This window comes from Spermophilus citellus (genome assembly GCF_964194105.1).
Source record: "Spermophilus citellus genome assembly, chromosome: 17".
NCBI classification, from domain to species: domain Eukaryota; kingdom Metazoa; phylum Chordata; class Mammalia; order Rodentia; family Sciuridae; genus Spermophilus; species Spermophilus citellus.
This window is the reverse complement of record NC_138199.1, coordinates 5,289,765-5,308,477: the sequence shown is the minus strand read 5'-3', so window position 1 is coordinate 5,308,477 and position 18,713 is coordinate 5,289,765. Positions and strand designations below refer to the sequence as shown.

Below are 18,713 nucleotides of genomic sequence, written 5' to 3'. Positions count from 1 at the left end.
CCCACTAAGGGACTCATATCCAGGTCTTGGCTTTTACTGCCTGAAAACTCTCCACCTACACAACGATGTAGTGCTAAACATGCCAAGGTAAAAAAGACTTTTCATCCTATTTATTCCCTTTTAACAGATGCAAGGCATGGCCTCTTGTTGCTTTTGTTTTTAAACATGACAGCATTAAGAAAGATCTGCAAACAGATGATCTCAGCCATAAATTTGCTATCAGAAAATGATTTCTGTTTTCTTTAATTACAGTCACATATAATTAGTCTCTGACTTCCAGGGTTCCATAGCAGTGGACATGTTAGGTGTATTCTCTGCTTCTTCATGGACTTTTTCATATGCCATTCCCCACGCTGCTGGGTTGTTTGGCTGGCTCCCACTGTGCTGGATGCACTCTGTCTAAGGGGACTGCTGCCCAAGGTTGACAAGACATGTAATTTATGTTCACTTCTTCACTGTTCCGGAGTTCACAATGAACATCTCTGTGCAGGACTGTTTCCTTCCATTGAATTACTTAAGAGAAATTCCTAAGAACAGAGTTGAGCCAATATAAACATTTATTTTGCTAACATTAAGTCATATCATTTAATGTGTGAGTTTTTGTTGTTGTTGTTGTTGTTTATTGCATTAATTTAGTAAATTTCTTGCATTTACATATTTACTTTTGCTAACCTCTTCCTCTTATTTTAAAAATTTCATTTATTTATTTTTGCTAACTTTTCAATGCGCAAGCTAATACAGAGGCCATAAAGTGACAGGGAAGAGGACTAGGCATTCTGCAGAGCAGTCAGTCAAGCTTTTTGAAAATTTGTGCCACTGGATTTGTTTAATAATTAACTTTGGGTCTGAATTTGTATTCTTTTGTGGTCACAGGAGAACAATAGGAAAGAACCTTGATGGAAAGCCAGAAGCAAAGATGCAATGGAAAAAATAAGGCTGAACTGAGCACATCTGTTCCTGGGCGGTGACACAACTAGCTGAGGTTGTTAACCAGCCATTTATCCTCTGATTCAACAACATCTAAATATATTTTGCTTCCTTCTTATGCTAAAATTATCAGTGTATCATTCATTATTCATTGAGAAGGAGTCAAAAAGGAGTAAGTGGAACAATCTACACAGAATAATTTTAAAAGAAAGAACAAAATTTCCCCAGATTACAAGGATCAAAAAGTCTCTTTCCATCTGGGCATGGTGGAGCATGACTGTAAAATCCCAGCTGCTCCAGAGGCTGAGAGGCAGGAGAATCACAAGTTTGAGGCCAGCCTTGGCAACTTAGTGAGACCTTGTCTTAAAAATAAAGGGGCTGGAGCTGTAACTCAGAGGTGGAAGTGTCCCTGAGTTCAATCCCCAGTACCAGAAAAAAACCAAAAACATGATCAAGAAAGAAAAAAAAAAAAAATCAATAAATGGGACTTTATAAAAATTAAAAACTTGGGCTGGGGTTGTGGCTCAGTGGTAGAGCACTTGCCTAGCATGTGTGAGGCCCTGGGTTTGATTCTCAGCACTGAATATAAATAAATGAATAAAATAAAGATCCATCAACATCTAAAAAAAATTTAAAAAAATAAAATTAAAATTAAAAACTGCTCTGAGAAAGAGTGTTAAGAGAATTAAAAGTTACAGAGTGTGTGGCTGGGGTTGTAGCTCAGTGGTAGAGCACTTGCCTTGCATGTGTGAGGCACTGGGTTCGATTCTCTGCATATAAACAAATAAATAAATAAAGGTCCATTAATAACTAATAAAATATTTTTTAAAAAGTTACAGAGTGGGAAAAAATAGCTAAAAATCACATATGATAAAGGACTTTTATACAGAATATTAAAAAAAATTTTAGGACTGGGGCTGTGGCTCAGGGGTAGAGTGCTCACCTAGCACGTGCGAGGCCCTGGGTTTGATCCTCAGCACCACATAAAAATAAATAAATAAAAGTATGGTGTCCAACTACAACTAAAAAATAAATATTTTTTTAAAAAATTTAAATCCAATAATAAGAAAGCAATCTGATTTAGAAATGGGCAAAAGATTTGAATAGACACTAGACCAAAGAAGATATGTGGCCAATAAATAGCATATGGAGAAAAGCTCAACATAATTTGCCAATAGAGAAATGCCAGTTAAAACAAGATACTCCCCTACCACCCCACCCTATGCTGTGGAATGAACCCAGGGGTGCTCTATCACTGAGCTACATCCCCAGCCCTTTTTATTTTCTGAGATAAGGTGACCAAGTTGCTGAAGCTGGCCTTGAATTTGTAATCCTGCCTTAGCCTCCCAAGTAGCTGGAATTATAGGCGTTATATACTTGGCAAGGTACACCCCTATACCTTTTAGAATGACTAAAATCTAAAAACATGGCAGTACCAAAAGTTAGTGAGGATACAGGAGCAAAAAAAAAAAAAAAAAAACCCACCTCTTTTCAACTTACTTTTTACAACTAAAACCACTGCAATAAAAACAATCAGCTGGGCGTGGTGCTATGAGACCATAATCTTAGTGATCAAAGGATTGCAAGTTCAAGGCCAGCCTGTGCAATTTAGCAACCAGTTTTAAAAAGCTTTAAAATAAAAGGCTGGGGCTGGATGTGTTGGTGCACACCTGTAATCTCAGCAGCTAGGGAGGCTGAGACAGGAGGATCAGGAGGGGCTAAGCAACTCAGGAAGACCCTTCTCTAAAGAAAATACAAAATAGGGCTGGGGATGTGGCTCAGTGGTTTAGTGCCCCTGAGTTCAATCCCCAGTACCCCTCACCCCCCCCCCCCAAATAAAGGCTTGGGATGTCACTCAGGGGTAGAGTGCCCTTGCATTTAATTTGCAGTACCGAAGGTATTATTTTGCCCAATAATTTTCCAGACAAGCAAACACACAAGAAAGCAGCAAGTGGATGCCAGGGTGAACAGGGCTGGGGTTGTGGGGCAGTGCTTGACAGCAGGATGAAAACTAGGGGCAATATTTTTTTGGTTGGGTTGGGGGTACGGGGATTGTACTCAGGAGTACTCAACCACTGAGCCACATCCCCATCTCTATTTGTATTTTATTTAGAGACAGGGTCTCCTTGAGTTGCTTGGAGCCTCACAGTTGCTGAGGCTGGCTTTGAATCCGAGATCCTCCTGCCTAATATATAATGGGGAGGGTGTCCAGGTAGCATTCAACCTAAAAGAGGATCCCATAAGCCCCGACTTAATGTTGACGCAGGCCTTCTCAGAGGAATTTGTGCTAAAGGCATTGGCTAGCCCTATTCACTTAAGAGAAAAGGTGAATTTAGTGAAATTCCTGCATCTCTGTGATAGTATCTAGATAATAAAGCCCCAAGTGGATAATCATAGAAAGTGACATATGAGATTTTCTGTTTGTTTTGCCAAGAAACATTCAGTTATACTCATTTGGCCGTCTAATGGACCTATGGTCTTTTTTTTTGAACATGATCCAAAGTTAGGGTTTGAAGCCATCTGTCTTACAAAAGCCAGACCCCATGATATAGGATCAAAGAAGTTTTTTCCCCTCCCCCCACAAAGGGATTTTAACTGGACTTTTTTTCAACTAATGATACAAAAATCTAAAGAAACTTGTGAAGCAAAACGACTGCAGAATCCCTCTAGATGTTTATAATTGCCTTTAAATAATAATTTTCATTCTGATTAATATAAAATATTAATTTGTGATTTAATGGGTTATTATGAAGCAAATATTATGTATAATGACCAACCAGATCAAGAACAGACCCCTTCCCTTTCACAATCTGCCTTGACAGGTTGTCATTTGTGTCTTTCAGAATCTTTTGCAACACTAATCTGGCAAGAAGAAAACTTCTACTATTCATATGAAGCTGAATCTGATTTTAAGATAGATTAAGTACCCTTTACAATTGCTACATCAGTGCTAATACAAAGAAATGATTCTTCAATGAGGTGGATACTGTGTATGGTTTCCCATGGAATAAGAATCTAATTCTGGGCTGGGGTTGTGGCTCAGTGGTAGAATTCTCGCCTCAGACATGCAAGACCCTGGGTTTGATCCCCAGCACCACATAAAAATAAATAAGTGAAGTAAAAGTACTTGTGTCCAACTACAACTAAAAAATAAATATATAAAAAAAGAATCTAATTCATGGAATGCCGAAGACAAATAAAATGGAAGAGAAAAAAGTTCCAGCCAGGATGAAAATGAATTTGATTTAAAAAATAATGACTATGATTTTCCTCAATACTTTGATGTTAATGAGCTTATAATTAACATCAGAAATGTACTAAAGTTTCCTATTTTATTCACTTAATAACACATAGTTGTTAATTACAATCTATAACCTGGAATTGTTCTAAGAACCTTTTAACTTAGTTAATAACAAAGGCAAGTCATGTGTATGCCCATGTTCATGGAAGTACTATTCACATCAGCTAAATCTGGAAGCACCCCCAGTGTCCAAAGGATGAATGGATGAGCAAAGGTGTGGTATAGACATAAAATTGGGATACTATTCAGCCTTTAAAAGGAAGGAAATCTGAACATATGCTAAACATGGATAAACTCTGAGGACATTATACTATGTTAAGTAAACCAGCTGGAAGGACAAATACTGTATGACCAAAGATTATGTATGACAAATACCACTTATATAAGGTACCTGAAATAGGTAAATTCATAGAGACAGAAAACAGAATGGTGTTTGCCTGGCTGGGGATGAAAGAATGAGGAGTTAGTGTTTAACAGGCACAAAAATGGCTAAAATGGTAAAGCTTATGTGTATTTTACCACAATAAAATAAAATCAATATCATTTATTGACTTAGATGATTATACTAAATGTTTAAAAAGACAGTTGGAAAAAAAAGTAAGGCTTCTTGCTCTTGGGAGATTACAACCTTGTAGGGGTGGAGGGAATGGATATAATCAGATGAATCATCATATAGTAGGGCATGGGGATATCAAACTATGAATAAATTGTGCTTTAAGAGCCCAGAAGGAAGACAGGGCTGTCACAGAAGCAGTGTTATCCAGAGGTGATGGGCAATGGCTCTAGAGTCTGCCTGCCTGGCTCGGATTCTTGCCTCTGACACTCATTAACCATGTGATCTTTTTTATTAACTGCATGTGCCCCTGTCCCACCTGCATCAGGATTTCTGTGAGGGTTCAGGAGGGTCAATATATGGAAAAATCCTAGAATTGTGTGTAATATATAGTAAATATGAGAAAAACGTGTGTGTGCGCGTGCGCGCACGTGTGTGTACGCAAGCCTAATTAAGCTCAAGGTAACTATTGAAGCACACATAAAGTTTACACCAGAGTAGGCTCAGTCATGCCTAACGTATATTTAAAATCCTGAGTTGTAATGACATTATTCCATTGGGGCCCCGAGGAACACTGTCTGTGTGACTCTCCTGTTGGCTGCTTCAGCTCACTTGGTGAGCAACAGCCCTCATGGGCTAAATGAACAATGAAACAGTGTCCCCCCACCAAGCCACAGACACATCAGCCCTGAGGACACATTACTGTCGTTCTGTGATAACGACAATCGTGCCATATATCCTCTCTTACCCAGTGCTTTCTGTAAGGAGTTGCTCACCCCAGTGATGTGGCAAGATAAATCTCTCTCATTACACAGTGGCTGGGGAGGAATGCTGTCTAAAATTTGGGAGACACTGTAGAACTTCACTTTTTAAAGATCTTATCCTTGTTAATCTGCTATACCCAGAAACCTAGCTGTACTTAAATATGTAATTATACATGGAAATTTTTCCTGCATAATCTTAATAGAACTTAATCAAAGATGGGGTTAATTATGATTGTCACTTCTGACTGGGTGTAGTTTTAAAAGTGTTGAAGGAGCATCTCATTATTAACCTGACTCCATTTTGCTTCTCCCGGATCTTTCCTTTTCTGAGTTGCTCTTTCGAAACCTCAGTGTATTTTAAATTCCAGGATCGCAGGGGCTGATAAATATTCTGAGAACTAAATGGAGACTGTTCCCTAAGAAGTGGCAATTTCCTTGAGACTAATAAGATTCTGGATGACCAGGCCCAAGATAATGATCAACCAGATTATGATCTAACTGGGATTGCCTTTGTTCTCTCGCAGCTATATAACCTCAAGGTAGCTCCTGATTCCCAAAGCCAGCCCTAAGATCTGTCTTCCCAGTGTGGCTGCACCGAAATTGAAGTTCTCTTCTTGTTTCACCACTGACTTCTCTACCTGTTTTGTTTTTTGAGGGGGGACAAGTGGCTAAATCTAATCTGTTGGGACCCCTAGAGTCGGGCTTCTGCGTTGGGACTGTGGTAATGGTGTCGACTGTAACTCAATACATGGCTTTTCAGTCTGTTTCAAGATATTGGAAAGTAGAGACTGTGGGTGCAGCTCGATGGTAGGATAGGTGTCTAGTATGCTCAAGGGCCTGGGCTCAGTCTCTAGCACCAATAAGATATTTAAAATCAAATTTAAGAATATAAGAAATTTCTACTTTGCTGTATAAACTGGTCACATTGCTTACAAACATTCCTGAATGCTTTCAGGATTAGTTGTCATGTCAGCAGCCACTTTCAACTGTCTATGCAAATGAAATTGTTGGCTCCAACAATCAGGTCAACAAATTATCTCATTTATGTCCCAGGTCACTAACTTCTACAATGCTTTAGATGAAAATTAAGAAAAAATAGCAAATTTAAAAAGAAGCACATATACTATAATACTAGAAAGAAAAAAAATATTCTTTGTATAATATAATTTCCTAACAAGTTTTTATCATTTCTGGTCCTTATGTAAACTGTTTGAACTTGTTGGTTGTCCCACTATTTCCAGACAGTATAAATCAGATTCCTCTTACTTCATCATGGTTAGATGTGTAGGACCCCTTACTCCCTTTTAATTTCTCTGGACTTAAATATACATGATAGGGATATTTGTTTTCTTAAAGGTTTAAAAGAATTTGGGCTCACTGGGACTCTTGCTTGTGTGTCTATGACTACATTTTAAAATATGCATTCAATTTCTTTAATGATTAAAGTTCTATTTTTGAATAGGTTCTAGAGAAATATTTGGATTTAATATTTTTAGAAATATTTTGGTATTTCTCTGGAAATTTCTGTTTCCAATTTGTGGTATAACATTGTTCATATTACTAAGATTTCTATAATAGGTATACTTGTGCTTTTTTATTTTTTGGATTCCTCCTGTCTTCCAAGGGTTATGAAATTGTATCCCACTGTTTTACAGCTTAGATTTTCCTGATCATGAATGAAATTGAACATCTTAAAAAGTTAGTGGCGATTCATGATCCAGTTCTGTGAGTTGTATATTCTAGATTTTGATAATTTCATTTTACTTTAAAAAAAAAGTTTAAAATTTTTTTTTTTAGTTGTAGATGGAAAGACTACCTTTATTTTATTTGTTTATTTTTATGGGGTGCTGAGGATTGAATCCAGTGCCTCATACAAGCTAGGCAAGTGCTGTGCCACTGAGCCCCAGCCCCAGACCTACTTTTTGAGTTTTGATGAACCTTTATTTATTTATATGTGGTGCTGAGACCCAAACCCAGTGCCTCACATATGCTAGGCATGTGCCCTACCACTGAGCCACAACCCAGTGGTTTATCTCTTATTACTTGAATTTAATAATTTTCAGTGGTTTATCTCTTATTACTTATTAACTGGAACTTTTTATAGGTGATCAGTCTAATCTTTGCATTTACTGTAGTTTCATTACAATATTTTATTTTATTCATCCTGGTTGAGACTCATTAAGAATCATGGGCTCTTGTCTTCATCGTTCTGGAAATTTTTCAGGTACTCAATATTCAAATATTGTCTCTATTCCATTATTATTTTGGGGGGTACCAGAGGTTGAACTCAGGGGCACTCAACCACTGAGCCACATCACCAGCCCTATTCTGTATTTTATTTAGAGACAGGGTCTCAATGAGTAGCTTAGCACCTTGCCGTTGTTGAGGCTGACTTTGAACTTGTGATCCTCCTGATTCAGCCTCCCAAGCTGCTGGGATTACAGGCATGCACCATTGCACCCAGCTATTCCATTATTCTTAACCTCTGTTTCAGGAATTCCACTGGACATGGGACATGGAAATAGACTGCTTTAATCTTCTAGGTCTCTTAAACTCTGTGACAGACAGTACTAGCTGGTTAACTTAACAGTCATTCCCAACCTCTCTTTCCCTTGGTAGGCTTCCCTCTAAAGAGGCTGGAAAATGTTATATTCTGACTTTCTCAAAAGCCCCTGCAGTCAGGGTGGTCATATAACAGTACTGCCAGTGAACTGGAGGGACCCTAGGAAGCCTTTTGCTTTCCTTATCAAAGGAGAAAGATATGAAGGATTTGCTCTATTCCTTCCCTCTTCTCCCTTCCCCGCAGGTGGGAATAATGTCTGGAGTTTGGTAGTCACATTAAACCACAGAGAAATATGGGAACAAAGAGCCAACAGATAGATTGTGGAGTGCAGTGAAGAGACATTCCAGGTCTTTTATTAAAACACTGAGCAGGGAACTAAACCTGAAAATACGTTTGAACTTCTCATTAAAATAAAAAAAAAATTCTTTGTGACTTCAAGCAACTGTTAGTTGGGTTTTCCATTTCTTGAAGCTGAATGTATACTGATAAAAGCCCCCTATTATATTTTCCATTTTTGATTGTTTTATATTCTGAGCAATCTCCTTATATTTATTTTCTAGTTCAGTAGTTCTTTCTTTTGCTGTATCTAATCAGTTTGGCAACTCATGTCATTGTTTTTTTAATTCCAAATTTTCATTTGTAGAAGCTTTACCTGATTACTTTTCCAAAACTCTTTTTTATACTATCAAGGTCCTTCCTTATTGTTTCTATTCCTCCTTTTGGGTCTCTTTTAATAAATTTAAATGTAGTCAATGTAAAGTCCTTCATTATTATTTTTGTGGTTTTTTTTGTACCGAGGATTGAACTCAGGGGCACTAGACCACTAAACCACGTCCCCAGCCCTATTTTGTATTTTATTTAGAGTCAGGTCTTACTGAGTTGCTTAGTGCCTTGCTCTACTGCATGTGGCACAGGTCTTTCAATATCAATCTCCAGTTCTGGTAGATAATCCTCTTGCTTATTGTACCTACTGACTAGCTTAGTTGGTAACTTTCTTGAGTGATCTGGATGATTCGGAATTCTGACTTGTGAGCCTATTTCCAGCAGCCATTGTATTACCAAGAGACTCCTGCATCAAAGAGTAGAAGCCAAGGGCTTTGCACAGCACAGATACAAATTTGGACTCTAAATGTTACCTGGCTCTTTTTTTTCCTTACAAGAGATTTTTTTTTTTTTTTCCTCCCACAAAACATCCAAAGTGGAGATAAACTTCATTACTTTTCTGAATGATGCAGGTGTAGCTTTTAAAATCTCAAGATTTTAAAATCCTTTCACTAAGAGGAAGAGTACACTGTGAGCCCTGGTTTCATGTGGGGATCTCAGTACTAGTGCTTTGTTTAAGGGAGCTTAGATTCTTACCTCTTGTTCCTGTGATTAAATAAAGCCTGCAGCCACTAGGGCTTATGAGGTATCTACTTATTATAAGCCCTATATCACCAGCCCCATCTCTGTCCCCTAGGGTTGCCATGATCTCAGGTCATGCCTTATGGTTTGGTTTTTATTTTCTAAATTTCAGGCATCTGTTTATTTTCTATTTTTTTCCGAAAGCTTGATTATATATTGACATTTAAACATTTTTTTACAATTTTACTTACTCTAATTAGATATATATGAAAGTAGAATGCAGTTCAATTCGTATATACAAACAGAGCACAGTTTTTTGTGTCTCTGGTTGAATGCATCGACACTTTATTTATTTATTTATTTATTTTAGAGAGAGAGAGAGAGAAAGAGAGAGAATTTTTAATATTTATTTTTTAGTTCTCGGCGGACACAACATCTTTGTTTGTATGTGGTGCTGAGGATCGAACCCAGGCCGCACGCATGCCAGGCGAGCGCGCTACTGCTTGAGCCACATCCCCAGCCCGGCACTTTATTTATTTAAAAAAGTTTTTTAGCTGTAGTTGGACATGATACCTTTATTTTACTTATTTTATGTGACGCTGAGGATCGAACCCAGTGCCTTGCATGTGCTAGGCAAGCGCTATGCCGCTGAGCCACAACCTCAACCATGTATCGACATTTTAAAAAATGATATTTTATTGGGATTTCTAGATGATTTGTGGGCTTTAATGATAATTTAGCCCACTGTATTTCCAGAACTGAAATTTATCCAGTGAAATCTTAATTGAAAAAACACTAAATCATTTGTGATCAGACAAACTGGATAAATTTGTTCAGGGATCATGAGTAACAGATCTGCAAATAGATTTTGGTGTTCTATAAGAAACTGTCTAGTAGATGGCATAAAATTCTTTCTCATATATTGAATAAAATATAAAAAGGATACAAAATAGGATACTTACCAAGCTGGGTTTGATTCCTACACTTTCAGCTGCTTCAAATGCCAATAAGAGATTCTTCTTCTAGGTTAGAAAGACAAAGAGGATAAAATCATCATCTTTTAAAAAAAAGTAGTTTTTGCTAGAAGAGAACATCAGTTGACACTCCCCTATAGATTATTTATGATTTTAAGACAAATAATAATTAAATATGCAAACAATGGTCTCAGTTTGAGGATTAACATATTATAATTACATTGAAAATAACATTATTGTCATCTATCAAAGATCCATAGTTCCAAAGTCATGATCCTCTGCCACTCAATAAATGGTTTCAAATTGGGTGCAGTGGCACATGCCTGTAATCCCATTAACTCAGAAGGCTCTGGGCAGGAGGATCTCAAGTTCAAGCACAGCTCTGGTAACTTAGGGAGACCCTCAGCAACTTAGGGAGAATCTGTTTCAAAATTAAAAATTAAAAAAAAAAATGTAAATCAGTGGTAAAGTGCCCCTGGATTCAATCCCTAGAACAACAACAACACATTTGTTTCAAGAGGATTTTCCTCTTTATTACTCTACCCACTGATCAAATCATACCGCATTTTAAGTCTGCTCCAGATTTGGATCTTTCTCCAAAAGTGTTTTTTTCCCTACAGTTTCTGCTTATCTTAGACTTTTCTTAGTGGGAGAAGAACTTCGTGTCTCTTTCATCATCTAGCTTCTTACTCATTTTAATGAAAGCTTAAAGTTTATAATATTCTCCTGTGGCCCAAATTTTCCATTCTAACATGGAGGTACTGCCTCATGGACCGTGACTTCTCTGCATAGCTTCTCATTTTCTCTTTTTTCATACATTCAAGCTCTTAAACATACCATTCAACAAAATCCTTTAGCCCAGAGCCCTCTAGAACCTTGTACGAATTTTTGGATTATACCCCAGTCTTACTAGAGTTCATTCTTAGGTTTTCTTCTAAGGTAAGAATGTGGGGGGAAAAACATTTTCTGGATGTAATCACATGTGACAACATCTATATTCTTTTTATTTATTTATTTTAATTAGGTATATATGACAGCAGAATGCATTTTGATTCATTGTACACAATTACACACAATTTTTCATTTCTCTGGTTATACACAGTGTAGCATTGCACAATATGTGTAGTCATACATGTACTTAGGGCAATGATGTCCATCTCATTCCACCATCTTTCCTGCCCCCATGCATCCTCCTCATCCCCACCCTTTGCCCAATCAAAATTCCTCCACACACACCTCCCCCAACCATGGATCAGCATCCACTTATCAGAACATTTGGCCTTTGTTTATTTTTTGGGATTGGCTTACTTTGCTTACCATGATATTCTCCAACTCCATCCATTTACCTGCAAATGCCATGATTTTATTCTCTTTTAATGCGGAGTAATATTCCATTGTGTATATATGCCACAGTTTCTTTATCTATTCACCTATGGAAGGGCGTCTAGGTTGCTTCCACAATTTAGTTACTGTGAATTGAGCTGCTATGAACATTGATATGATTGTCTTACTACAGTATGTTGATTTTAAGTCCTTTGGGTATAGACCAAGGAGTGGGGTAGCTAGGTCAAAACAAAGTCTCTTCTACCATCACACTTGGTTAACAGTTTGACTGGACAGAAAATTCTACATTGAAAATAATTTTTCTGGGCTGGGGATGTGGCTCAAGCGGTAGCGCGCTCGCCTGGCATGCGAGCGGCCCGGGTTCGATCCTCAGCACCACATACCAACAAAGATGTTGTGTCTGCCAAGAACTAAAAAATAAATATTAAAAATTCTCTCTCTCTCTCTCCTCTCTCACTCTCTCTTTAAAAAAAAAATAATAATTTTTCTTTAGAAAAGTATTAGTGCTGCTCCATAATCACTCAGTCCTAGTTTTTAGCTCCTGAAACTCTTTCTGGCTATTCTTTAATGTTTCTTTGGAGAGATGAACTTAAGAATCATTTGGTCATGTTTCTAATTTGGTCATAATTCATTTTAAAGCCATTAGGATTTATTAAAATTTAAAATTGGTGTATTAAATATTATTGAGAAAAAAATGTTCCACTACCTATTCATGTTCTTTTGTTTTTTGCAGTGTTAGGGATTGAACCTAAGAGTTCACATGTGGTAGGCAAGCATTCTAACACTAAGCTATGTCTTCAGTCCTTTTTATTTTAGAGACTTGGTCTCATTAAGTTGCTGAGGCTGGCCTCAAATTTATAATCCTCCTACTTCAGCCTTCCATGTGGCGAGGATTACAGGCATGTGTGACTATGCCTGGTTGTTTTATGTTCTTTGGTAGAAATTCATAATTTTATATACTTAGGTATTATACATAACCACATTTGGTAGTACACACCCACAGTCCCATGTACTTGGGAGGCTAAAGTAGAAAGATGGCTCAGTCTAGGAGTTAAAAGCCAGCCTGAGCATCATAACAAGTCCCTGACTCAAGATAAAATAAAAAGGGCTGAGGATATAGCTCAGTGGTAAAGAACCCTTGAGTTCTGTCCCTAGCACTGGGGGGAAAAAAGATTTTATACAGAATTTTATACTCTACTCCATTTCTCCCATAGCTTTCACTCTGCCTGAGACTAAAGGGTTTGCCCTGACACTAAAACCAACTCTGAGAAACCCAGTGAGAGAGAAGACCCAGAAAGATGTGGCTATATGTTTCTTCCAGCTGGTGGTTGAGGCTTTGAGAAGCTGTGTTCTGGCCTAAGATTCCAACTTTTTTCCTTGAAATTAAGAGGTATTAATCAGTTGGACTGGAAATCTCACACTTGCTTCCATAATACTGTTCTATTCTGCTGAGTTGGGGCACTGTGCATTGGTTTCCATATTCAATGCAGCCCAAAGCACTCTCCTATGTTGGTGCTAATGAGGCCTTTTCCTTATTGTAAAGTTCTTTGGGTTAGAATAATAAGGGGCTCTGTAAGCCTGTTTTTAGGTTATCATCACTCCTGGAAGTCAAGATACAAACATTTTTATGGCTTTTGAGATGTACTGTCAAATTGCTTTCTAAAATGTTATACCAATTTCCTTTCTAGCAGTAGTGCCCATTTTTGGTACCCTCACCTGGAAAGAATATTAGGACTTCCAAAAGGCTCTGCCAAATGTGTCAGGCTTAAATAAGATATTTTATTTTTTATCTGTATTCTCGGATTACTAGTAAGATCTAAAAATGAAGGCATTTCTATTTTTCTTTTTTTAAATTTTTTTATTATTTATTTTTGGTAATGGGGATTGAACTGAAGGGCACTTAACCACCGAGCCACATCTCCAGCCCTTTTTTGTATTTTATTTAACAACAGGGTCTCACTGAGTTGCTTAGTGCCTTGATAAGTTGCTAAGGCTGGCTTTGAACTCATGATCCTCCTGAGCCACTAGGATTACAGGCATGGTGCCCAGCTAGGTGAAGGCATTTCTAAGTAAAGATTTTATAGGGAACTCTCAAGGCCCTCTAGTGTGATTTACATAAAACCAATTGTGTTTCTTTGCAGATATGACAGAATAGTCCATACTGCAAAATTTTCTCAAATGCTCTGACTTGAGTGACCAGGCGTCACTATCCTAATACTCTTTCACTGGAACGTTGTCACAGGCACTGTGTAGCAGCCTCTGACAGGAGCAAAGAGTTTATTTTTTTATTTTTTGGGGGTACCAGGGATTGAACTCAGGGGTGCTCAACCACTGAAGTCACATCCCCAGCCCTATTTCTCTTATTTATTTATTTTACTTATAGGTAGACACAATATCTTTGTTTTTTATGTGGTCCTGGGGATCAAACCCAGTGACTCATGCATGCTGGTTTCCATATTCAATGCAGCCCAAAGCACTCTCCTATGTTGGTGCTAATGAAGCCTTTTCCTTATTGTAAAGTTCTTTGGGTTAGAATAATAATGCATGCTAGGCAAGCACTCTACTACTGAGCCACAATCCCAGCTCCATATTTTATTTAGAGATAAGGTCTCACTGAGTTGCTTAATGCCTCGCCAAGGCTGAGGCTGGCTTTGAACTTTTGATCCTGCCATCTCAGCCTCCCATGACACTGGGATTACTGTTCCCAGCTAAAGGTAAGCCCTCTAAAGAAGCTGGGAGTGGGAACTCATTTGTCTATAAGATGTGAGCTTCAGTTGGGCCTCTGCCATCAAAGTGGGGACAGTGTGAGGCTGTCCTGCAGTGTCTGCCCTGGGGAAGAAGGTGTAGGTAGGCCTGAGACCTTCCAGTTCCAAGACAGTCTAAATCCTCAACCTATAGTATAACTGTCACCAGCCTGGCTAGCGGGGGTTGAGCTGTTGGAATACCTCTCCTGAAACTGAAGGGAGAAATGATGCCAATTCTAGAAATTCTCCTCTCACATTCATATTTCATTTCAGATCTTAAAATAAGCATACTCCACTCAGTCACCTGACTATAACTCATGCCCTGTGACTACATATCCTTTTAATGTCACAGAAGACATCCTTGTTAGTTTTATCAGAAATTCCCTATTTAAAACCGGTGTCAAGCTTACTTGCTTTAATTACTTTCATCCATATGGGAGCAGCTCATGATTTCAGAAACTTCTGGGCTAATCAATAGCTATATCATAAAGTTTCATTTTAAAAAAGATTTTTACTCATTTACTTAGTTATTTTGGTTCTCAGTTCTCTACCACTGAGCTACACCTCCAGTTCCTATAGCCTATGATCTATAGATCACAATTTTAATAGACTTTCACAGATATTATAAGGCCTCTTTTTATGCCCCTTTTAAAAAATATTTTTAGTTGTAGATGGACATAATTATTTTATTTATTTTTGCATGTGGTGCTGTGGATCGAACCCAGTACCTCACGAGTGCTAGGCAAGTACTCTACCACTGAGCCACAACCCCAGCCTTCTCTTGGTGCCCTTTTTGATGCCTGTGTACTCTAAAGGACCCTCTAATAAAACAAAACCCCAACACTGAGGCTTGCCAGAACAAGACTGCAGGCTAGAGTCTGGATGATGTTCAGTCATCCTAAGAATATCTGAGGTCTGTGTTTCATTCAAGTCAACTTGTTTCCATAGAAACCTACTTCAAATATGCCCTTGATAGGGGACAGTCTGACATGAGTGGTGGGAACATGAGGCTGAGGGAATAATTTTATAAACTGGGCACACTGTGCTGACCTCCACATGCTTTCACTTCTGAAAAAGCAATTTACCTGCAGCCCTGCCTGGCTTCAGTCCACAGGACATGTTACATTCCTCAGCAAGCTGCTTATTAACTGCTAAAGAAATGCAGGCTCAAAATAATGCTGATAAAAAGAACATAAATTACCCAGAACAGGGGGGGACCTTCTGTGACCCTTACACAGACCAGATCCCAGGACTCAGGAAGATAAAGTTAATTCCCCCAACCATAAAATCTATAAGAACAGGTTCAGTTAGAACTGGTCAGCACCGGCCAAAGTCCCCCTACAGTTGTCATGGGGTTGGGGGACTTGAAAGTCTGCTGTCAATCAAAAGTCAAGAGGTGAACCTGAGTGAGACTCTCTGGAAACTTTCCTGGGACCCCCAATTAAACTGGAGTGCAATAGAGACATGCTGTCCCCCTCCCAAAATGACCTACTTTTCTCTTTTAGAGTGTCCCCTTCCCCCCTTTCCTACTCCTTCTAATAATCTTATGCCTGTTAGAATTTCTGAGTAACATGTCTGAAATCTTTCTGATTTGATTGGGGGGACTGTGGAGGGGAACCTCAGTTTCCTGGAAGGCCCCAGCCCTGAAAAACCCATTTTGGGAAAACTCTCCTGTTTACACCATCTCTCCTCTGGTAAGATTCCCTCCACACTGGGTTTCACACACGTGCTCAGTTTACACTGTATTAATTTGCTTAAGTTAACACATCCTGAAAATGCTTTCCCATAACCATGAGAGGATGTGAACCCAAACAGATCTTAAAATGCGGCAGGTCTCTGGAGCTGACTCCTGAACCACATCAAAGACCCATGGTCTTTCACCTGTGGCTGTTCCCTGAGGTCAGCAGATAGATCTGGGAAAAGGAGTACAACCCTGTAAAAGACCCATGAAAGACCATGGGTTTTTGATGTAGAAAATAGGGGCCTCTGTCCTGTCAGAGCAACAGAAGGAAGAACATCAATGTCTGCCTGCCCTGCTGCATGTCTCCAGGCTGCGAGAGGCCACTGGGCACAGAGGTCATGTCCCAGTGGGGGAATATCAGGGATCCAGAATGAAACAAAGAGGTTTTGGACACCAGGAAGCAACGCTCATGACTTGAAGTGTGAAAGCGAATATTCGCAGGCCCATTATTTCCAACCAGACCTGAATTCGATTCAAAGACATAAAAGTCAAGTCTGCTGACTGCAGACCAATGTCACTTTCCAAAGACACAGGCTTGTTGGAGGTATGCAAGTGCTCAAGCTCACACTCCTCCCTACAGTTTTAGGAAGGCCTTAATCACTTTCCGTTGTTCTATGCCCTCTATTTCCTTGACTGTTTCTGTGATCAGTGGAAAGGCAAGGGCTGAAAAATTAAGAGGGTGTGGAGGATGGACACCCAGATCATGGTCAGATGCATGGTCAGATGCTTGTGAGGCTATGCCAGATGCCTTGGCCTCTGTGAACCTTCTGGCCCCAACTCCACTCCTACTGTCTGGCTGCTCCCTCCCCTTCCCTCTGCTGGGTCATCTCCCTCTACCTATAGCACAAACACTGGAGTCCTCATCTTTCTACACTTCTGCTGTGGTTATCCGTTTGATGGGGCTTGAATGGGCCCTCCAGTGTTCACGTGCAGGACAGTTGGCCCAGTGTGGTGTTGGGTGGTGGAACCTTTAAGACACAGGGGGCGGTAATGGGAGATGATTAAACCACTGCACATGTCACCCTCAGAAGTAATTAAAGTCGTGCTCATGGAACATGATTGGTTCCTACAAGGGCAAGTTGCAATAAAAAGAGCAGCCCAGCATCGATGGCTTCTTGTCTCACCCACTGATCTCTTCTGCACATGCTCCCATCATGTGATGCCATCTGCCCCGAGGTCTTTCTCAGAGGCTGAACAGATGGGACACCCAGTCTTGGCCTTTCAGTCTCCTAAACAGTGAATTAATTAAACCTCCTTTTTTTTTTTTTGTACTGGGGATTGAACCCAGGGGCACTCAACCACTGAGCCACATCCCCACCCCTATTTTGTATTTTATTAGAGACAGGGTCTTACTGAGTTGCTTAGCGCCTCGCTGTTGCTGAGGCTGGTTTTGAACTTGTGATCCTCCTGTCTCAGCCTCTGGAATGGCTGGGATTACAGGTGTGAGCTACTTGCCCAGATAAATCTCTTTTCTTTATAAAGTACTCTGCCTCAGGTGTTGTATTACAGCAATAAAAAACCAAGACAATTTCCCTTAAGACATAGTGACTGGATGATCTCTAGGCCCATAGCTTTAAATATCATATGTACCCTGTCCAATACAGTAGCCACTTGTGACATGTGGCTATTGAAATTGAAATTAACTAGTCAAACTAGTAATAGTTCATGTGCTCTTCAGTTCTTGTGGTTGATGGCTGCCATATTGGACAGTGCAGATATTATTCCACAACACAGCACTGATCTTCACTGATGACCCCAGATGGTTATTTCCAGCTCTGACTTCCCATCTGAACTCCAGACTTGCTCTCCAGTTCCTTTTCTGACACTAGTACCTACATATTTCTGACATCTCAGACTTTAACAGGATTAGAAACAAAATCTTTTTTCCTTCAAAATGTTAAATAATTCTGTCCATCCTGCTTTATAGATTATAGACAAAGCACCCACATAAAAGTGCTCTAAAATTTTAATATGCTCTATGATGGTTGATTTTATATGTCAACTTGGCTATGCATGGTATGTCCATTTGACTCCTGATGTGGGTTAAAACCTCTCTAGGCATTTCCCATCCTGAAAAATGGTTTTGTCAAACTTGTCAAACTGGATATCCAGGAGTTATCTTTGACTCCTTCCTCTTCTCTTTCCTACAATCAACCTGTGGCTAACTCCAGGTGATTCTGTATCTAAGACATATTTTGAGCCTTTCTACATCTTTCTATCTGCACTACCACTACAGTCTCAGTTAGTGGGTGAAGTCAAGGAAAATGAATTCTCTGGATGACTCCTGCAATAGCTCCTTCTTCATTCTTGTTCTCCTTCCAATGCAATCTTTCACATAAAAGTCAGAGAGCTCTTTTATAAACACCAATCATGCCTCTCCACTGTTTAGAATCCTTCAATGGCTTCCCACTATACACAGAGTAAAGAATAGACTTCTCACCAGTCACCTGGAGAAGCT

General features: G+C 39.2%; 1 protein-coding gene across 11 annotated transcripts in view; it reads right to left on the bottom strand.

The window, feature by feature from the left end:
• SPECC1 (sperm antigen with calponin homology and coiled-coil domains 1) overlaps window positions 1-18,713 on the bottom strand; it is a 280,506-nt gene that overhangs the window by 3,532 nt on the left and 258,261 nt on the right. For 10 of the 11 annotated variants that reach the window (XM_081270147.1, XM_081270146.1, XM_081270145.1 and 7 more), the window contains one exon: window positions 10,415-10,474. In XM_081270147.1, coding sequence (XP_081126273.1) covers window positions 10,415-10,474 — 60 coding nt within the window. The remainder of the gene's footprint in view (window positions 1-10,414; window positions 10,475-18,713) is intronic. The other variant, XM_081270152.1, reaches the window with a different exon arrangement.